The sequence below is a fragment of the Clavelina lepadiformis genome, chromosome 1 (genome assembly GCF_947623445.1).
Source record: "Clavelina lepadiformis chromosome 1, kaClaLepa1.1, whole genome shotgun sequence".
Taxonomy (NCBI): domain Eukaryota; kingdom Metazoa; phylum Chordata; class Ascidiacea; order Aplousobranchia; family Clavelinidae; genus Clavelina; species Clavelina lepadiformis.
This window is the reverse complement of record NC_135240.1, coordinates 21,000,348-21,020,061: the sequence shown is the minus strand read 5'-3', so window position 1 is coordinate 21,020,061 and position 19,714 is coordinate 21,000,348. Positions and strand designations below refer to the sequence as shown.

The window sequence follows — 19,714 nt, the reverse complement described above, 5'->3', positions numbered from 1 at the left end:
GCCGTTTTTAACAATTTCAAAGCATAACAACGAGTAGATATACTGATACTACATCGCAGTAGAATCTGCTAACTTGACTGAACAACTTGTACTCGTTTGTTATTAACGCCTAGCAATAACTTTCGTGTTCTTACTAACCGCAAGAAATCATTTATGATCGTTTCTACAACAGTTTAACGAATCGGCATCATCGTCTGTCCACCATTTTCCAGCCAATCGAAAGGTCAGCGAACACTCATTTAGTGATCAGCAAAGTAAGTGACCATTTCACACTTGGCCAGTGTAACGATTTGCATGCAATTGTGATTAACTAATGAATAGTGTTAATTGACTAATAGTATTAGTAAACTATGAGATCAGTGATTATCTTAACGAAATAATATTGGCTCTGTAATTGTAATAGCGAATTTTTGTATCAGTTGTAGACTTCAGGCGACACGGGCTTCGGGGCCGCCCTTATACAGGTTAAGATTGCTCGTTTTATGTCAATAACGGGGTGTGTGTTTATCAGCAATGCTTTTTGCCAGTTTTCTCTTTCGTTATCGTATCGTGGTTTCAATACACGTATAGCTTGCAAAAGTTTGGATGCATGCTGGCACCTTTTTGCTGTTTGCGCCACATAACTGTACCTCATTGCTGGCTGATACTTCCTCATTTTCGCTGTTGTTTTCATTTGTACCTTTTACACATATCATATATTTCGAATCTCTTGGAATTGCACCCGTGCAATATGTACATCCTTCTAGGCTACACTCAATTGAAAAAAAACTTATGTTTTGATAGCAAATGATAATTAATCAGTCTTATAATGTAATGATTACAACTCCACCAGTGAAAAACGGTTACCACGAAACAAGTTACACCCTCGGAGCGTGGGTGCAATACCGTGGTCAACGTTTCTTCTACCTTAAAGCGCTTGGTGTTGTTCAAAAAAGAACATAATAGTGCGCCATTGCAAAATGTGCAATTACTTCCAGGCCGAAGGCCGGTCTTCAGGATCTCATTTGCTTCTTCAAACATTATATAATGTCCCCAACTCCATCAAAATGCTTTGTTGACGCTAGCTACACCGTTTTTTGTTTGTTTGTCAAAGTATGACTGTTGTATTATAATCGCGCTAACCAGCTACAAAAAGCACAACAAAACAAGAAAGTAACCATTGTCATCCTTATTTTCACAGCCTACGACTGGGACATCACTGACTGGAAACCAGGCGGTTCCGGCGTGGTCTCCCCGGCCATTGCCAGCGTCGCCTACGACCGGCAGTCGAGGGCTGGTCACAGTGATGTGCCGAGCTCACCCGAATCGCGACACAGTCACGTCAGCACATCCACCAATCGCAGTCGTCGCAGCCACCGCTCCGATGCGCTTCCGGGATATTACAGCAACGGAAGGCGTCGTCGTGAGAAACAGCTCCTTCGGATGGTAGAAGTGAAGGATTTCCGGGAAACGCCTGTAAGTTTCGTCCAAGCTATTTCTGCTGGCTTAGGTGCATGGAGGTTCATGCTAGCATGACGTAACCCCATTTATTGAATTGTATTATTAATGCTAATGACATTACCCTAACTGTTGCAAACATTTGGCACATTCAGCTGTGTTTCGTTGACGAATGTATCAAAATAAAAGTTTTTGTTTTCGTTAGATTCCCGAAAATGAAAGATGGGGTCCGGAAAGTCCTGAGGTTTATCGCATAAACAACCAAAACATCCCTGGCTTGGGAAGTGAGCATGGAAGAGACAGTCGTGGCAGCAGTCTTCGTAGCTCATCTTCGAGATTTAAACCATACCGCAACGATTCCTTCCCGCGTCTTCCTCATGATCCAGTGCCGCCATCTCCAGTCGCAAACAGTGTAGATGAAAACTACTCCCAAGGATACGCTGACAACGAATACGAAGAAACTATTGACGACGCCAAAGGAGTCTCTCCTTCCGCTTATGTCACCAGTGACGATCGAGAAATTTCTACCTCGTCAGGAAGACCCTCAGGATCGGAATCTGATTCAGCACCAAGATCATCCGGATCTGAAAAGCTGCCTCCTCCTCCCACGGATTATGAGCTGAAGGCTCTTCAAGAAAGGGAGGACGAAGATGAAACTTTGGTCAACGCTACACTTCTTCCTGCAACAAATCATTCTTACTCCTCTCTATTAGCATCTCCGTTCAACGTTGATATGCCAACTCCTGCGGCGGCCCGGAGCAGTCGCTTTCATCCTGACGAGTATCTTCTTAATCACTACCAACAAGCGTCAGACATCAGTGAAGCAACCACATCTGCTCCAGGAAGCAATTTCAGCCTTGATCATCCGTTTATTGATCCTCGTTATGGGAAGAAACCATATGAAGTTCCCAATAAATTATCACCTGATATTCCGTTACCTCCGGAACGTCACGACAGCGTCCGCTTGGAGCTTTCCTGTTTATCGGAGGACGAGGAGGAAGAGGAAAGTGCCTGTGAGAAACAACGTCGCCATCACCAATCCAAACGGCGTCATCACGGTCATGGACGTCCTCCAACTGATTCAAAATCTCGATCCAAACGTGAGAAGAAGCTCGGTGAAAAGCGAGGAACAAATTGGCTTCCTGCGGACACTAAATCATCTCAAGAAATGAAGCCACTATACTGTGGGGATCATCAAGAGGATCAGTATATAATGGACGATAACATTTCCTATAATCGAATAAATACTAACGTGTAAACAAGTTCTTTGTATAACAATTCCTGTTCAAGCTATGCAAAGATATAGACCGCACAAATGGCACCAACATTAGAAAGATGAATAAAGTGGATGACTGTTCGCAATACTAACAGCTTCTATTCCTAATCACGTTCATTTTAATCCAGTGAAAGCTTCACGCCATCGGCATAGCCAATTAATACAATTCACTGTGGCACTCTTTTATTTATAGCGCGTGCGCAGAGAAAGTGACCCAATAATTTGAAGCGTACTGTTGAGTTTTGTCGATGTTTTTTTTGGGCTCATTTCTCTCCTGTTTTGCGCGATTTTTCAGTTACCAACCACACGTGGGAAAAACTATTCTGCCTGGACGACAACTTTTTGTTTTATGAAGTGAATCTTAGTCCGGTTGCTCTTGTGTTGTGTAGCAAGTTTCATTAATACTTTTTGCAGACTTTTTAGTGATTTTTAGTTCAAGTTTAATGCGCGTACTGTTGTCATTATTTTATCCGATTCCTTTTTAAATGACTTTGCGTTTTACTGCTGCGATTTTTGAAACAACACGGTACACGTTCATTGGTCGTCGTCTTCGCGCCGTTTTCGTTGAACGTTATCAAGGAGTGTACTAGATTGCTTTTATTTTGCTGCTCTTTCCGTTATAGAAATGCTTATAAGCGTATGATTTTTATATTTTTAATGATGTAATTGTGCTCATACGTGTCGTTGTACTATAACCAATAATCATTTTTACTTGCGATACAGTTTTTGTTTCATGGCTTCACTTTGTTATTGGTCGCGACAACGCAAAGCGTATTTATTTTGTTGAAGAAATAAAAGAAATTTAGAATATTCTGCAATCTTTTGAAATGTGTTTTCACTGAATGTGCAATAAGCAGGTTTAAGAACAGTTTTTATTTGTTATGCCGTTTGCGACATATCGTCAGTATATACGATGAATGACATTATGACGTATAGAGCTCTAATGTTTTAACACCTTCAGACACCAATACATGCAAATGAAATCAACAAAGAAGAAAATTGGTAAACATCGTACATTAAACGGACCATGCTGTATACTAAAATGTAGCTAATGTAAATAATGAAGCCAATGGATTAGAACGTATGTGACAACAATTTTTTGCTATACTTTATGAAGCCCTAAACCTTGCTTAGCTTCTATAAACGTTGTTTTGTACATGATGGAAAGTTTACAGTTATATGTCGGCATGTTGATCATGCTGGTGGTTAATCGTCAAATTCACACAATATTGGCGCCCCACGTACGTATGATAACCCCTATCTTTAACCCAGTAGGCCCGGACTGGCTCATGGCAACTTGAAAGTCTGCATCACTGATGATGTTGTCGATTGCGTAATACTCTTGTCCATTTTGCGGCCCGTGCAGCTTATTTGCTTGGCCGTGAGGAGCTCTGTGCGGATGCAAATGATTCGGACCTGAGTGATTGTTATCTTTTGTGGTGTTACCAGCAGCGGCGATGTTAGATGAAACTGATGCCGACCTAAAAACGAAAGAGCTCATGAACTGTAATGTCTCAATGCCTCATAAAAAATTTCAGGAAAATACGTTTCCTGTTTACAGACTTTTTGCATATATTTAATCTTGAAAATATTGGTTGAAAACATTCAAAATATTTAACATCCGTCTAATCATAACAATTATAGGCATACTGGTATACCTCGGAGAGGTGTTATTGGAACCAGCATTTGTGACAAGTCCTCCTCCTAATGTGGATGAACGTGGACTGGTGTCTATTGCCCTTAGGACGCAGGCTTTTCGTCGAAGCCGCATCAAGATAGAACCATTTCGTTTGTAGATCAAGATGGAGATGTAAACTTTTACATCGATTTCAAGAGGTTTCTAAAAACCAAAATCAAATATCATATGTAAAGATATTCTAAGCGTGTGTAATATTTTAAAACTGTTTGCATTTGTCTTTCACAGTCTTTCACAAACTTTAAAGTATTTGTCACCTTTAGTATGATTACTACATTAAGTGTGTCGTAGTATCTCTTTGGTTGGATTTCCCATCGTCCATTGCCGTATGAAGTCGACCCAAGTCCTCGTTTGTTTCTGTTTGGGTGATAGTATAAGTGGACACACCATTCCTTGTCTGTATAATCTCGTGGTAAATATTGCGGCTCTTGAAATTCCGAGCTTTCTTTTGCCAGTATTTGATATCTTTTTTAATAATAAGTTTGTTTACTGGTTTACCTACATCAGATAAATATGTAACTCTTGCGTTGCAAATACAACCTGTACGCGTCTCCCAAGTATATCCTGACAATGGAGCGGTAGTGAAGCCCTATCGGGGATTCCTCCACAGCAAGCAGTTGTGTACCGTGCATCTGCGAGAACCTGATATGCTGCAAAGTCTGGAAGAAAAGAAAATCTTTACTTATTGACCAACAAACTTAGAAAAATAATAATAATGAAACAGCTCACACCTTGCGCAGATACTCTGTTATTTCGTCAGTTTCTTTGACTTTTCTTTGAGCCATCAACCATCGTTGCAGTGACTCAAACAGGAAGAACTCATTTGGGACAAGCAGACTGGAGCTACGGAGAATAGCCTCGACACAGCTGACAGATAATGACAACCAATCGGGGGCTTCCACCAATTCCTCAATGTTGTCAGATATGGCACCGTCAACACATTTTGCCGTCAAGTCCTGAAAAAAGTATTAAGTACAGGATGTTTGGGCTAGTTGGAAAATAACTAGTTTGTTAACCGTCACCATTGCAAACACCTGATTTTTACCACTTACGTGCAACTGATATTTAGCTGCATATCGTAACCACTTAACAGCGCTTTTCAAATCACCATCTTCAATCATGCCGGTGATGAAAGCATCGCAGGCTACTCTCAGTGCTTCTACCCGATATTTCGCCGAGAGCACCAGAAGAGGAAGAGCGGTCTCCGAAGTAAAAGTGATTTTGCCACAGTAGAAAAAGCGAAGAAAATCGGCAAAGACGTTTTGACACTCTTTCGATTCCTCAAGTTCTAATTCCTGCAGAAAAGTATATTTAGATTTTTTATTTAAATCTGCACAAGCAAGGAGACGTTGTGAAGAAACAAGCAAGCCACATGTCCATAACCCACTTTCTTACCTTTTGAAAATCTGGGCAGCTTGTGCATCGGTCGCTGGTAATCAGCATATCACGAAACACGTCGCTTTGTGCAGCTAGCGCGAACTTGTGGCTGTAAAATCGGTGCTCACCCACAATTAGTATGACGTCACTGAGATCGGGATTATCGAAATATCTGTTCATAGAAAACGTTGATTCACATTAGGCCAATACAATTGCCACAGCCACGGCGGGCAAATCGTTTTGGTTACAAACTACATTTATTAATATTTAACTTACAGAAATAATTTATCTTTTACAACAGCAACTTACAGTTGACAATTTGATTGTACCTGACAACATTGGCTGTGAAATTTAGAAGGTCACCAACTACGTGACCTTTTATTTCTGTAGTTTCGTCTGCGTTTGATCCTGCCAATGTCGAACTGCAAACAGAGGGTAAACGAGAATGAACTGAGGTCTCTGGAGCTGCCAAGTAAAAGCAAGCGTTTCCATGCAGCCTGTCACGTGACGCAACCTTACGTAAGTACGTGTCGTACTGTGACGGGTTTAGCAGGTTGTCTTTTGGTCTATGTCTGCATTTTCGGGCAAAATCTTTTGCAAACAGAAGAAATTCTTTGTCAATTGAATCGTTACGGTTGAAAGAGCTCTTTTTTAATGGATTGTCAGTTTTCTCCGCGTTTTGCGTGCGTTGATGGCGATTAGGCCCCCTCTCCCTCAATTTAAACGAACCGTTTAGGCTTTGCGTGGTCAAAAACGTAACGTGAGGCTTTGCAGCATTTATGAGGTCGTCATCTTTATCAGGTGACGAGCAATGACGTATCAGAGCCGACGAGGGACGTTTTATGATAGAAGTTGCACTGCTAGGAAGATTAAGTGGTAAATATCGCTCAAGCTCCGAGTCGCTGTCATCAAAAGGGGACATTTTAAAACCGGTTTTTGAGCCTGGAACCTTGTCGGTATCCAGATTTTCGCTAGATTTCTTTATAGAACTTTTCTCCGTAACAAACACTTCAGTAATATCGCTGCATTCCGTATAAACAAAGGTAGGTTGCTGCAATAAGCCTTTGTACATTATTTTCTTGCGCCGCAGACTTCAAATTGTTCTTTTATGATAAAAAATTAAGTATTATAAATCCGTATATTGATGCTGGGTTTTTCACATAACTTTGCTGTTCTCGGCAATCTAATACAAGCTTGACGCAACTGCCAGTTTCTTTCGACTTAATCGATTGTAAGAAGAGTTAAAATATTTTGCGCTGGTACTTGGTACTCACAATCAAATAAAAAACAATTTCAGAAACACTTTCGCTAATTTGACCAGCCCGAGTATCTAACAGGCATTTTAAGGGTTACTTTAGTCAAGGCAAGTACCGCTTAACATCCGTATTACAAAGTAACATCGAGTGGCTTTACAGGCCAAGTGGCATTCAAGGCTTTGGTGGAGCGCATGTACTAAAAAAGATTGTTGCTAAGGTTTACTTCAATTTCTTGCGTATGGGATAAAGTTTCTTCGGTCCGACTATACACCGTTGTACAAGTTGCCGATCCGTACATGGTTTTCAACAAAATAAATATCTAATATCTGTAGGATATATTAATTTGCTATTATTTCGTCTTTCTTCAAACTCAAGGTTTCGCAATATTTTTGCCAAAACGACAGTAACGACAAAGGACAAATGACAGTTATTTTTTTTAGAAATCGCAACGAACCCCTTTGCGTCAAGATAAAAAATTGTAGAAAAAGTAATCGAAACAAGTTTTAAGTAGTTTTAACATGGCAGTAATTTAGCATGATTATTGGTTTTCTTACTTGTTCAATCCCCGTGATAGTAAACGATGTGTTTATTTTATAGGAAGCGCAGGCTGTTTATTAATTGCATTTCGCTATCACCGCTAGGTCGCGCCACACATCGCGTTGCTTAAAGGGTTTTGATCAGGCCGATGAGATAGATAACTGTTTTGTGGAATATTCTTAGATTTATTTTTACTGCCAAGTTTTGGGAAGAATGGGTACAATATAGCAAAGATCTAAAGTATCTACAAAACTGTAACCTCTGTAGATATTTACTGTTCTTTTCCGCTTACGACGTTGGACTGTGTAGCTGATTGCTTCGAGTCAAAGGTGGTTGACTTTGAACTCATGCTTAATACTTTGTAATGAGCCAGATTTGTAAAAACTGCTATAGATTTATAGTAATATCAATTTGGGTGATACCTTTTCGCATGCAAAAGTATTTTTATATATCTAAATACGCCTGTTAAGGTTCTGAAAACATGCAGGAGATGTAAACTTAGGTATTATCGTGATATTTCACTGGTTTTTCTATGAATGGCTTAAGCATCTGCATATGGTACAGTCATCTAATTACGTCTACATATCTGCAGCCAGGTTGTTTACTGCCTGTAATAATATCAATTGGCTTAAACCTTAAAGGTAGGTCTAACATATAAAATAATCGGCACGAAATTTTTACTCGTTGAAGAAAAAGAATTTTATAATTGAATGCTTTTCCGTGAGTATAATGCTGAGATTCTATTTTGCACTAATCGCGCCAATTAAAGTAAAGTTCCTACCATCATCGACTTTTTAATAGCTGATGCTACTCTGAAACGTTTTTGCCTTTTCCTGTTTGCACACAGTCATAATTGGTCATGCTGACGAAAGTTATTGATTTTTATAAGATTTAAAGTCTTTAGCGCACTTCATCGAGTATGCTTGATGCCTGTTAACATTTTTGTTTGTCAAGCATTATTGAAGTTCGATGACTGTTATTAACTTATTGTTCATAATATGAAGACGGCGTGGTGGTTTAACATCCCTAAACTGAACATAATACTTGTGTGTCACATAAAAGTAAACTTAGCATATAGGCTTATAGAAATAATTTGGTAAAATAAGTTATAGCCTATAGCCTACTGAAATATACCGGAAATTTGCCGCTTCATGTTTTCTTTCTTATAGGTTTCAATATCGTTTAAATTTTTACCAAATAGAAATAATATTTGATCGCTATAAGTACAAGAAGCTAAATTGTTGCTCATATTAATCATTAAACAGAAGATAAAAAAAATAATAATTCGGTTTGCGACCTGTTTAGGCAACGTCATATACAGAGTTGGTGCGGTCTCTGTCACCGGGTTGTAACCTACATTTTACAAACTTCATATTACTATAGTCTTTTTATATATGGACTATAACACCTGTGCAATACCGATAAATTTAAACTGGATCTCCAATCCTCAATTTGGAAGAAAACGTTATCAAGCATTTAGAGCCAAATTTAGAACAAATGAGGCCTTGTTTGCAATAACGTTATCAGCTTTACTTTTCCGCCTTTGGCATGTCACTCAGGCAATCCAGCAAACATGCTTACGAAAATTAGAAGTAGTCTCCCGTATTGCTTTTAAAAAATATTTGAAGGCGCCATCGATTAAAATGCACTTGAAACGTTGATACAAAAATTATCATAATAAAAAAAATGCAAGGTACGAATTGGAAGTGTTTTAACGTTGTCTTATTATTTATCAACAATAAAGAATTCGTACGTAACTATTGGTTAACAAGGTAAGCAGCACGATAGTTTTAGTGTAGATTTATACTGGATTTTTGATGGTGTTTACAAGCTTTTATTATTAATTACTGTCATTATCTCACAATCGTGCGTAACAACACGTTTTCAGCCATCTTATCTTGAGACAATGGTAATTTTATGTGATCTTTATATTGGCAAATGCTTTTGTCAGCGAAATGAAAGCACCTTCAAGGAGCGGGGTTGTCCCTAATGCATGAGCATCATCTGAAATACCGGCAACAGCAAATACTCTATCGTCCTGTATGGAAAGTTTGTATAGGCCGGAGATCGAAGGAGCAAAAATAATATCAGTGTCAACCACTCTGGCGTGGTGTCACAAGAAGTAAGCATAAAAATTTGCAAGTTCTCCAGACTACGGAGTGTGACATAGACACTCAATACCGCTTTTCTTGGCTGTCAGCCAAGTCTGCTGTCCCAGATTCTACTTTATATCAGATAAGACATAAAAATTGATGATAGTTATATACTATATGCATAAAACAATTAAGTTCGAATGAAATGACACACTTACAATTTCACAAAGGAATTGTCGCCAATGAAATAAGTTAATGGAATCAGGGCCGTAACAAGTTTTTGTATATGCATGTTGAGGCAAAAAATAAAAGTGGATTTGTTTTTAGTTGAAATTTAAATGGAGTTTTGCTATCCACAGACTGTACCTAATTTTTGACTTAAGTTTATTTTATTCAATCAGTTTAACTAGCTTTTTGTTACCATTGCCTTTACTTGAGCAAGTAAAACTGTAATAAGCCTATAACAATATAACATCCATAAAAGTTTAGATATGTGTGTAATTGTATATACTGTATGCATAGTTCTTATTTTCTATAATGGCTAATGCTCAACCTTCATCAAACAATGTTGAGGCTCAAATTCAAAGTGCATTTCCACTTCCAGTCATGGAGGTAAGTGAATAACCTATAGTTTACCATACACACCAAGCTGTCTGTCTGTCTGGAGTGCAGCTTATAAAATACCCGTCACCAGTATATTTTCTAGCCTATTCTGAAGATGTTTATACATGTATACGAAGTACTGAAGATCATGTTTGGTATTAGCGATGCTAACTGTCCTTCTATATTAAAGGACATTTTTTATTTTAGCTTTATTTTTTTAGCCTTCATTGTGGTACTAAATGTCCAGATTGTAGAGCTTGGCATTTGCGCACAGTATGTACAAATAAAAACTGTCATCTTTAACGATGTGGTGCTACATTGTCCAGTCCCTTGGTATTTGCATAATTTACGAAAATTATGGGAAGTTAAATCTGGAAATTATATAGTTCCTGACTAGGTCTAAAGCAATCATTTGTTAAATAATGTGAATTTATAATTCAACATGTACAGACTGTTTTCCAAGTTCTCTGTAACGACTTTTCAACATCTGCTCTGCATTGATCTGATATGCTCATGCACACCCAATCATTACAAGAATATCATATTCTTAGCCTGTTTTAAGAAAACAGTTGATTGCCAATAACTTCTAAATGAAAAAGACAGACAAATTTAGTTTTAATTTTTGGAATTGGTATACGTTTTTATCCTTTTTAAAAACCTAACTTGAAAATGGTTTCAGTTTCCCTTGTACCATAAAGCTGGCTACACATTGCATTAAAAACTTTATTTGTTATTCACCCTTCAGTTTAAACATACTGAGCCAAAGGTATGAAATATTTAGTTAGGCGAGGTATTTTATTTTGAAAGGATCTTGCAGCACTATTTTGAAGCCTAAGCCTGAACAATTTGTAATTTTTTGGTCACATATAAAAGTGATTTTCAAATTTAGTTTCATGAGAAAAAACGTCAATTAAGATGTTTTAAATTTCTTTTGTTTGCCAGTTTTTAACTGTGTTTAAAAAGTTACCATTGTTGTCATGTGGATAAGATTTACTGTGCAATTATCACTGCTTACTGAAAACGGCAAAAAGGTTTCTCATTTTAAAACTTTCCTTTTGTACGTTCACCCATATGTTTCAGCTTGCATATACACTTGCAGTTCATGAAAAATATTAAAATTGAATCTCTTTTTTTATTGTTGTTGGTATTTGCGCTAAGCAATAACATATGGCTATTTTTTTGTGATAATTTCTTTGCTAAAATGCCTTGCAAATGTTCTATTTTCTGGCTTTGCCATCATCAAAAAAATGTTTTAATGCCAAATTTGCTACAGTGTAAGCTATTACTGGTATATAGGAATAAACTAAAAATTTACCAATTAATATTTGTGTCCTTTTTTCAAAATATACGATTACAGTCAGACCTCCTTAATCCGGACCACTTTGTTTCGACATAAAATGTCGGTTTAGCGGAGTATCCGGATTATCGGAAAGCAAAAAATCAATCAATCTTGCACATGCAGCACCGTCTTCAAAAAGCAGTATGCACCATGCTCCAATTCAAAGTATGCGCATGCGTAGGAGTTTAAACAGTGAAACTGCAACATTATTATGCGTAGATTATAATCGGCTATTGTTTTCGTCAACTAACTACTGATCTAGGACAATCGTGAATTATTTTTGCTTCACTCTTAATAATCTGGTTTATCGGATTTTATTGCTAGTTATTTAGCACATTTGTTCCAAAACTTTTATGTCGGAGTCGGACAGCGGGGTTTCCGGATTAAAGGGGTAAAATTCATAGAAAGAAATCAGTTTCCAGCAGTTTTGTGTCGGATAATGGGGATTCCGGTTGTTCGAGGTTCGGATTAACGAGGTCTCACTGTATTTGATAAAATCCTGACTATGTTTGTTTTTCCAGCCATAAGCATCTCATAAATCCAGGATTCCTAATTTTTAGGATTGTGTCTTTCATGAAAATTGTTTTTCAGATTATAATTGCAGCTCTTACTAACCTTATGTTAATTGGTACGATTAGTTAAGTTCGCGTTGCTAAATAATGCTTTATCTTAATCGGAACTGCACCAATACAAGCTTGGTAACTGGCACTCAAGTGGTGAAGTGTCATTGAGCACTGAGTTAAGTTATACAAAGACTTCAGTCAGTCTTAGGATAAATATTTTGATACTGGTACTAGCAATCTATTTGCAGTTATACATGTTTCGTTTTCTAGATTTGTCCAGTTTGTTTTTAAAGAAAATTATACAGAAGAATGTTGCTTTTTTACGATTTACTTGCAAAGGAATTGTTGTCATGATGATGCAATGGTATTGTATGCCCATATATTCATCGGGATCGTTACAAGATTTTTCTAATTATGTTTATTTAGTATGTGAACCAGTACACTGATGAAGCAGTTAAAAGTGGCCGTGCACCAAATCCCCCTCCACCACTTACAGACACATATCATATGTTTGGTCAACCATGCCATGAAGATGATGTGATTATCCGTCCCCTGGAGATGCAGGTATCCCATATTTTTGTTTACAGGTTACTATATTGGAGCTTAGAATTTGTATTACTTTTTAACTTTATTTGTATCTGGAAGGATGTAGTAAGTTACCACTCACTACCCCGTGTAAAAAGTTGAACTTCATAGGGCTTGCCCCGACTCTATCCTGAGGTTTACGATAAGAGGGAAGAGTTAAAGAAGATAAATATTTCAATTTTGTGCAATTTTCTGGACTTACTCGACATATTAGTCAAATGTGGTGTCTCACAAGGCCGAGACGAGAAAATTGAAGATCTAAACATGCTTTTTATTAACATGCATCACCTCATCAATGAATTTCGGTATATTTTATGCCATTAATCCTTTATAGTTTCAAAATATTCTTTAAATATATAACAGATTAGCAGCAGTATCATCATCATAATAAGATAAATCCCTTTTTAGGATAACACAGGCTTAAAACAGATTTTGTGTAGTAGTGTTCATTTTTGGTTATGTTGAAATTACATTTCAGTCCGCACCAGGCAAGAGAAACTCTTAAAGTAATGATGGAAATGCAAAAGAAAAATCTGCATGAAGAAGGTGATAAATTAGGCAAAGCTATGGAAAACTCTTCAGAAATCTTACGACAGTGTTCAGAAGAACTTGGTGTCTTAAAAACACAAGTAAGAGTCAATTACCATCTACATATTTACCATTTCACACTACAAATATTGATTTAGTTTTAACGTACTTCAACACATTTTTGTCTTTTATGTATTCTTGCTGTACTGGTATGACTGTAAAGTTGCAACCAACTTTTTGTGTTGGTTTAGTTATTAGAAATTTTTGCTCAAAAAAGTGTTTCGCTTCATAAGCTATGTAGTTTTCAATAATTACATATTTCTATCGTTAGCATCCACTACTTAGTGAGAAGATTTTAAATCAGCCTGATCTAATGGAAATTGATCAAGAGATCCAGGGAATTTCAGATTCCCTTAATGATAAGAAGGGGTCACAGGAGACAAAAATGGAATTGACCATGGAGGAAAAGGATCGGATTATGCTGGAGATTCTGGATAAACTTCCGAAATGAAGTTGGATTTATCTTCTGTTTCAGGCTATCACAAGAAGATTTTTTATTTTCTGAGGCAGGGCACACTTGAGTGGTGAAGTTTTGTCGAGATAGACAAATGCAAAATTGACTTTTACCTTTAACCAGTTGTACCTTTCCGTGATGGTCAGCTCAAAATGGTGTCTTTGAGTATATCTTTAAGTGCAAAGTGATTTCCTTGAGTATATTGAATTTCGTATTTACTGTGAAATAAAACATTTCAAGAATTCTGAAAACAGGTCTAAAACCACAGTTTTCACATATGAACACGACAATGCTTCCCATTTAATTTGATATATGGGTAAGAACAGCACAACAGTCTTTGATGAAGGATTGCTCGAAGTCTCTACATCCACTGGCTGACAAATCTATTGCTTATTTCTGAACAGTCCACAATAAACCTGTTGTAGATATATTTGAGTACTGTCAACTAAAAGAGATCTTTTTCAAGAAAAGATCTTTTTGATCTCACTATTCATGTTGCGTTTTTAAGCTAAACAGCACTAAGCAGATTAAACCAGAAAATGTGGGATTATGGATTAAGGACCATGATATAATTCTGGTTTTGAATTGCTCAAGTGATATAACGGAAATCCAGTGAACTATAAAATAACCCATGAAAACTATGTAAGTCTTGGAGATATTTAATTGGGATCGTGTGATGGCACATACATTGCCGTGAAAAACATTCTTCGTTTGACGTTTTATCATACGAAATGTTTTAATCTCACTGCGGACGAATTCATTTGCATTAAGCAGCATGCAGAAATCAAAATGAGTTGCTGGTGGACCCAGAAAAACAAGTTACCAGGCAGTCGAGTCGTTGTATAGTACGGTGGTCAGTTAATCTATTACAAAATGTTCAGGCAACCAACAGAGCAAATGCATGTTTACTCGGTGAGGTTATTTTTGTTTATCATAATTTTTTTTCACAATTCGACTACCAGTGAACAAATGAAGGCGTGGCTTTTAATAACTCTGCGTATCTTCTTAGACTGCCATCTCTTTTCCAACTTGCTCTGCACAAATAAATACAAACAGCGAATAATGACATTTAACTCAAACAATGTATTTCTAAATCACATTTACTTTATTCGTTTCCACTTGGTCTTATCTTAATGCAGTCTCAATTCCACTTTTGGAAACATTTGAATGATTTTTGCTTACCTTGAATCTTAGCGTAACGTAGAAAGCTATCCACCACTTTCTTATTTGTTTGCTCTTTGAGCAACTTGTCCAAGTTTGGCCGACTGTATCCGTTTCTAAACTCACTTTCGTACGAAGTTTTCCCCTTTACCAGTTCTTGATTCTTGACATGATCCTTTGTGACAGTGGGCACTAAAACAATCGTTTTGTAGTTGTTGTTGTTGTTGTTGTTGTTGTATTAAAGTAGTTGTATTGTTTATTTTTGGCCATTTCCATTGCGAAGCGAAAAGTATGGTGCTAACCTCGTTATAGAATTGTCAAACAAATATGCTCACAAGCAATCAACAAACGGAAAAGGCGGCAAAGCAATGAAGGCTTAAAACCTGCAATGTGTAATTTATGGCGGTGCTACTATGATGGAAGGTTAGCGCGGCAATTTACTGAATTGAGTTTAGCCAACCAAGTATTGGCTGTTCAGCTAACATTGGAAATGTCATCAGCCATAAAAGCTGTGGCCCGGTACTCCAGTCACTCTTAAACTAAGTTAGATTGAATGCCATGGATTCGATGAGTCAGCCGCTGGGGTTGGGCAGAAATGACACACAGCTTGATGTATGTGATTTTATCTTAACAAAGAGTTCAGCGAATGCATTTATGAAACTTGCGGTTTCTTAAAAATCAAAACTGCTGCAGTCTATATATACAGGCTTATAGGCCTATATTACCTGCTCCTAGCGCTGCTATTCCCTTATTCTTATTGCATCCATATCTTGAAGTGTTTCCTTTTAATTCAGGCTGCTGTTCGGGCAGAGGATATGTACGTCGCACAGTTGTGACCGCGGGACGTGGTATTGAAAGCTTCCAATCTACGGGCGCATCTATCGAATCTTTAATCTGGAACCCTGCGTTAAAAGTTAAGCGTGTCGCTTGGCTAAGCAAATAAAATCAGTTTATGATAGGTCACAAAGAGAAAGCTTTCTAAAAAAATTGATGTCACCAGAACTCCACACATTTGCATACATTAAAAATCTAGAATAGCCAGCCTATGAGACTACTGTCGAATTTACAATTCATATCTGAAATGTCATGTCTTTTTATATACTTAAAAGCTAATCGGTAATGGACCCACGCCCTTTTGTCTGGCCTGGGTCATGTGCGTCTTGGAGAGCACGCTTATGCATAGACCATTTATGTTACACTGTTATAGCAGGTCTAGGCTACTTACCTTGCGGTATTCCAAGAAAATCGTCTTGATACGTTGTTTTCATCTGGTCTTTCAAAATCTGTTCCAAAACGGAGTCCTTGAGTTCGCGGTATCCAAGATGTTTAGCCGGAGCAGCCGTCATTCCTTCTGCTGTTTTCCTTGGAAGTCGCCATACCATAAAGGCCTATAAACATAAAAAATTATGTTGAGAAGATGATGGGTGGGCTTACTTGAATCAAAGCATATTTTCTATGGTTCAGTTGCACTAGAACGAAAGTTGACCTTTAAACAAAAGCTTATTGGAAAGAATTTTGATTAATTTCAGAGACACTACAAGGTTGTTTTTTTTTCTTTGATAATAATTGAAGTGATACGTATCATCGACCTATTTAACTAGGTACCAAGTGACTGGTATCTGGTGCTGGTAAATTAAAACAATCGTTTACAATGGATAATAAACCCACTCCATCGTCAAGGGCTCTTAGTTAAAGAACCACGCTTTTATCCGCCATTGTTATAGATCATAATAATCAGTACCCTGTATTTATTGAGTTGTGAGCATAACGTTTAAATGCCAAGCCACCCCAGACACGATGCGCCATACATCTTATACATATTTCAAAACTCTCTTTGAAAAGCGTGCGAAATGACATGACAAAAAAATTGTGCCAATATTGATGTATATTGTAGCAGAAAGCATCTCTGTGTCGCAATAACATTCACAAATGCGATATAATTCTATACTAGCTTTTATCACTGAGTATAATTTCTATTCAGAATTCTCACAGACAAATTATTATAATATAGACTATGGTTTTGAGAATATTACGGGTAAGTTTTTCAAATAATACGTTGAGTGTATAACTGACGATAAAATATTCTATATTGGATTTCACAACTTGATCATTCTGTAATGAGTGGTGTCATGAGACGTGTCACACTTAGAGATTGTGTCATTTGTGTGTACATTATTGATGAGGAAGGCCGTTGCTATGGTGCTTCAGCCAGTGTTTATGATAATATTTGACATGGTTCTCATAAACCTGTTGCTTATATGTGCCAATGTTTGCTTTGGCATGAGCTAGAAGTCTAACGAATGTTTGGGAGGACAAAGTTTTGCGAACAATCCGTTGCTATGTCTGTCGGTATAAACCCTAATCTCGACACTTTTTTGGTCAAAAATGAATCAATTGATGAAGAATGCTTGATTGGAGCTTATTATACGCTATAATGGCTATATAGTATGTTCGTTGTGCAATTATTCTTAGTCTACACTTTACAGTTTACAGGATGACGTTGTTGGTTTAGCCTTAGTACTAAACCTACATCTTGTGGGTGAGGATTGTTGTTTCTGTTGCCAGAAGACGTGCCTGATCGGATTGGTTGGACCTTTGGAGCGGTTTTCCATGCAAAGTTATCTTCACACGTGGTCGCCCCGACTGGATCCGACACCTTATACGGCGCAGTAAACCCTTTTGACGACATAGGTCGGATTGCTTCGGCGTACAGACCAGCGGGGTAGCCGGCAAAGTCTAACTCATGAGTCGTTTGGTAAGGATCATTCACATTACGTCGTCCTATCACAAAACAAAACGTTCGGTTTGCAAGCGCATAACAAAATTTGGTATTTTATTGCATTAAAAAATACGTGCTATACGGGAACATGGATATAAATACAGTAAGTTCATTGATATAAAAAGTATATTCTCATAAACAAAAATTGTTACGAGTACCTATGTTAGCCATAGCTGATTTTGGCCTGGTGGTATTTCTGCAAACAGACTTTTCCGTTGTGGGAGGCCTGACAGCTGCTTTCGCTGTTTTGGGTCTCGACAGCCGATTGACGGAGTTGAGTTGGCTCTGGTAGGCTAACTTGCGTTCGTCAGCTTGGGGCACAGATTTTTTAGCAGTAGCAATTTGTTGAGAGTCTTTTGGAGGGCGTGGAGGATTTTTTTCACGTTTTGTTAGGTCAAAACTTACACCATTTGACCGAGGCGCTGCTGATTGAACCCGTCGTGGTTTAGACGATTTTGACTGTGGCTTGCTATTATCTCCTTCGAGTTGGTATAAAAGTTTTGCACAATATTCTCTGTCTTTCGGATTTTTTGTTCTTTTGTGATACCACTTGAGTGTCTCTGAGAATCCTGGCTTCAAAACTCCTCCAGTATTTCCATATAACTGCAACACAAAACATATTATGACGTAAAAATTATATCTATTACATAATTAATGAGGATCATAACATCCCATTTTTGTTAAAAAATTTGCCGCTTTTTGAACTGAAGCAACATTTTGTATTTTAATTGAAAACTTGTTTACATCTTCTAAAATTGTCTATTTTTAAAATAAAAAATATATTACGGTTACAAAACCACTCGGCATTAACGTAACAAAAAATGTCGACTCTGTTTGGTGTTGATGGCATATATGACACTTAAAGTACAAATTAGTGAATTTTATTCTAAATCAGCATGTTGATATGACATCACCCACCTGTGGTGGAGTGCCCTCGACCCAAGCAGGTGTGGGACTGGGACATCCCCAAATACCCCAAGGGGTTTCTGCAATGCTGGGCATGCTAATCTAATTTAAGAAACGCTTTTGTAATGACTTGATGCAAGAATAATTGCTTTATAAACCAACCTTCTTTCTAAAAGTATTTTGTTAAGAAAACAGGAGAAACCCTATTCTTGTTTCTAGTTTAACTAGCAAAATTGAGATAACGCTAAACATCTTTCCTTCAGCCTCCAACAAGAAGTGTAGTAGCCTAGCTAGTTTGATTGTAGTTGGTACACGTACAGCACAAGAGAAGACTACGATCATCGATTCTCAAATGTACCCCGTCCTGTCCAGTCTAGCCTACCAGCTTATCCAGTAATCATCGCTACAGCCACCAGGTATAGACACGCCTTGAACAAACTTAACTGAAGAGGTTTTATTAATTCATAAAAGCGCAAACTTTACGGTCGCAGTACAATGTTAGCCTAAATTATGGTCCAACGTCACCGCAATTTAGTGTGACGTAACAATAAGCCTGCTCATATTTCAGTCTACTATTCCAAACTCCCTTCTGTATTTCTAACACACGATCACTTTCAATACGCTTTTGTTGACATTGTAAATACAGTAGTCCCATAAATAAGCATGGTATTTTATTGTATCGGCTGAAGGAAGACTGGTAATCCCGTTCAATGATCGTGTTTGTTTAGCGGTATTTCTTTTTTTCTTTTATTATCGAACAATTTCGCTTGTCTCAATTGTTGACGTATACTCGGGTGATAATCGGCGTTACTACGTAACGCTTTTTTTGGTTGTTAGGAGTCAGCTGAGTGCTAGTCACGTGTGAAAGCATCAGTGCGTGACGCTTAGTGATGATGTCAGCATGTGTAAACTGTAGTGTTTGTCATAAGTCACCACGCTATAAAAAAGATTATCTGTATCGTTGTCGTTGGGCAGAGTGATTATAAAATTAACATTTACATGGTACATACGCCTATCGTATTCACGTATAGATTATTAAAACCAAAACGCTTTATTACGTTAAC

At 37.6% G+C, this 19,714-nt stretch overlaps 4 protein-coding genes across 8 annotated transcripts in view; 2 read left to right on the top strand and 2 right to left on the bottom strand.

Annotated features, from left to right (window-relative positions):
* The window catches only part of LOC143461472 (protocadherin Fat 1-like), a 51,785-nt gene extending 48,262 nt beyond the window's left edge, over nucleotides 1–3,523 (top strand). For 2 of the 4 annotated variants that reach the window (XM_076959252.1, XM_076959249.1), the window contains exons 49-52: nucleotides 173–254; nucleotides 420–464; nucleotides 1,181–1,455; nucleotides 1,643–3,523. In XM_076959252.1, the coding sequence (XP_076815367.1) occupies nucleotides 173–254; nucleotides 420–464; nucleotides 1,181–1,455; nucleotides 1,643–2,695 (1,455 nt within the window). In that variant the 3' untranslated portion in view covers nucleotides 2,696–3,523. The remainder of the gene's footprint in view (nucleotides 1–172; nucleotides 255–419; nucleotides 465–1,180; nucleotides 1,456–1,642) is intronic. The other 2 variants (XM_076959253.1, XM_076959254.1) reach the window with 2 other exon arrangements.
* A 50-nt stretch (nucleotides 3,524–3,573) lies between these two features.
* On the bottom strand, nucleotides 3,574–7,838 carry LOC143461518 (uncharacterized). The gene is made up of 8 exons (XM_076959256.1): nucleotides 6,116–7,838; nucleotides 5,805–5,958; nucleotides 5,462–5,704; nucleotides 5,141–5,365; nucleotides 4,950–5,068; nucleotides 4,667–4,874; nucleotides 4,372–4,553; nucleotides 3,574–4,194 (listed from the first exon to the last, which is right to left on the bottom strand). Exons 1-8 carry the CDS (start codon nucleotides 6,856–6,858, stop codon nucleotides 3,933–3,935), a joined length of 2,136 nt encoding a protein of 711 aa, XP_076815371.1. The 5' UTR covers nucleotides 6,859–7,838; the 3' UTR covers nucleotides 3,574–3,932.
* A 1,788-nt stretch (nucleotides 7,839–9,626) lies between these two features.
* LOC143462310 (mediator of RNA polymerase II transcription subunit 7-like) lies at nucleotides 9,627–14,055 on the top strand. The gene is made up of 5 exons (XM_076960426.1): nucleotides 9,627–10,284; nucleotides 12,604–12,741; nucleotides 12,874–13,067; nucleotides 13,241–13,391; nucleotides 13,622–14,055. The coding sequence occupies exons 1-5, from the start codon at nucleotides 10,210–10,212 to the stop codon at nucleotides 13,799–13,801; spliced, it is 738 nt and encodes a 245-aa protein (XP_076816541.1). The 5' UTR covers nucleotides 9,627–10,209; the 3' UTR covers nucleotides 13,802–14,055.
* Nucleotides 13,013–19,291, bottom strand: LOC143462296 (uncharacterized). 2 transcript variants are annotated; one of them, XM_076960413.1, is made up of 8 exons: nucleotides 18,969–19,291; nucleotides 18,663–18,752; nucleotides 17,903–18,347; nucleotides 17,496–17,746; nucleotides 16,191–16,353; nucleotides 15,691–15,867; nucleotides 14,987–15,157; nucleotides 13,013–14,838 (listed from the first exon to the last, which is right to left on the bottom strand). In XM_076960413.1, exons 1-8 carry the CDS (start codon nucleotides 18,990–18,992, stop codon nucleotides 14,810–14,812), a joined length of 1,350 nt encoding a protein of 449 aa, XP_076816528.1. In that variant the 5' UTR covers nucleotides 18,993–19,291; the 3' UTR covers nucleotides 13,013–14,809. The 2 variants fall into 2 exon arrangements, with proteins under 2 accessions (XP_076816528.1, XP_076816520.1); XM_076960405.1 differs by having other exon boundaries at nucleotides 18,915–19,289.
* Between the last annotated feature and the right edge of the window lie 423 nt (nucleotides 19,292–19,714).

What these genes read in the sequence shown, in the direction of transcription:
- LOC143462296 (XM_076960405.1), bottom strand. Translation starts at nt 18,992, where the DNA reads ATGATCGTAGTCTTCTCTTGTGCTGTACGTGTACCAACTACAATCAAA. An exon ending in TTTTCTTGGAATACCGCAAG is followed by an intron (nt 15,868 to 16,190) that starts GTAAGTAGCCTA and finishes CTTTTAACGCAG; the next exon opens with GGTTCCAGATTAAAGATTCG. An exon ending in AATAGCAGCGCTAGGAGCAG is followed by an intron (nt 15,158 to 15,690) that starts GTAATATAGGCC and finishes CGATTGTTTTAG; the next exon opens with TGCCCACTGTCACAAAGGAT.
- LOC143461518 (XM_076959256.1), bottom strand. Translation starts at nt 6,858, where the DNA reads ATGTACAAAGGCTTATTGCAGCAACCTACCTTTGTTTATACGGAATGC. An exon ending in GCTGCCCAGATTTTCAAAAG is followed by an intron (nt 5,705 to 5,804) that starts GTAAGAAAGTGG and finishes ACTTTTCTGCAG; the next exon opens with GAATTAGAACTTGAGGAATC. An exon ending in TAACAGAGTATCTGCGCAAG is followed by an intron (nt 5,069 to 5,140) that starts GTGTGAGCTGTT and finishes CTTTTCTTCCAG; the next exon opens with ACTTTGCAGCATATCAGGTT.
- LOC143462310 (XM_076960426.1), top strand. Translation starts at nt 10,210, where the DNA reads ATGGCTAATGCTCAACCTTCATCAAACAATGTTGAGGCTCAAATTCAA. An exon ending in CACCTCATCAATGAATTTCG is followed by an intron (nt 13,068 to 13,240) that starts GTATATTTTATG and finishes ATTACATTTCAG; the next exon opens with TCCGCACCAGGCAAGAGAAA. An exon ending in TTGGTGTCTTAAAAACACAA is followed by an intron (nt 13,392 to 13,621) that starts GTAAGAGTCAAT and finishes TTCTATCGTTAG; the next exon opens with CATCCACTACTTAGTGAGAA.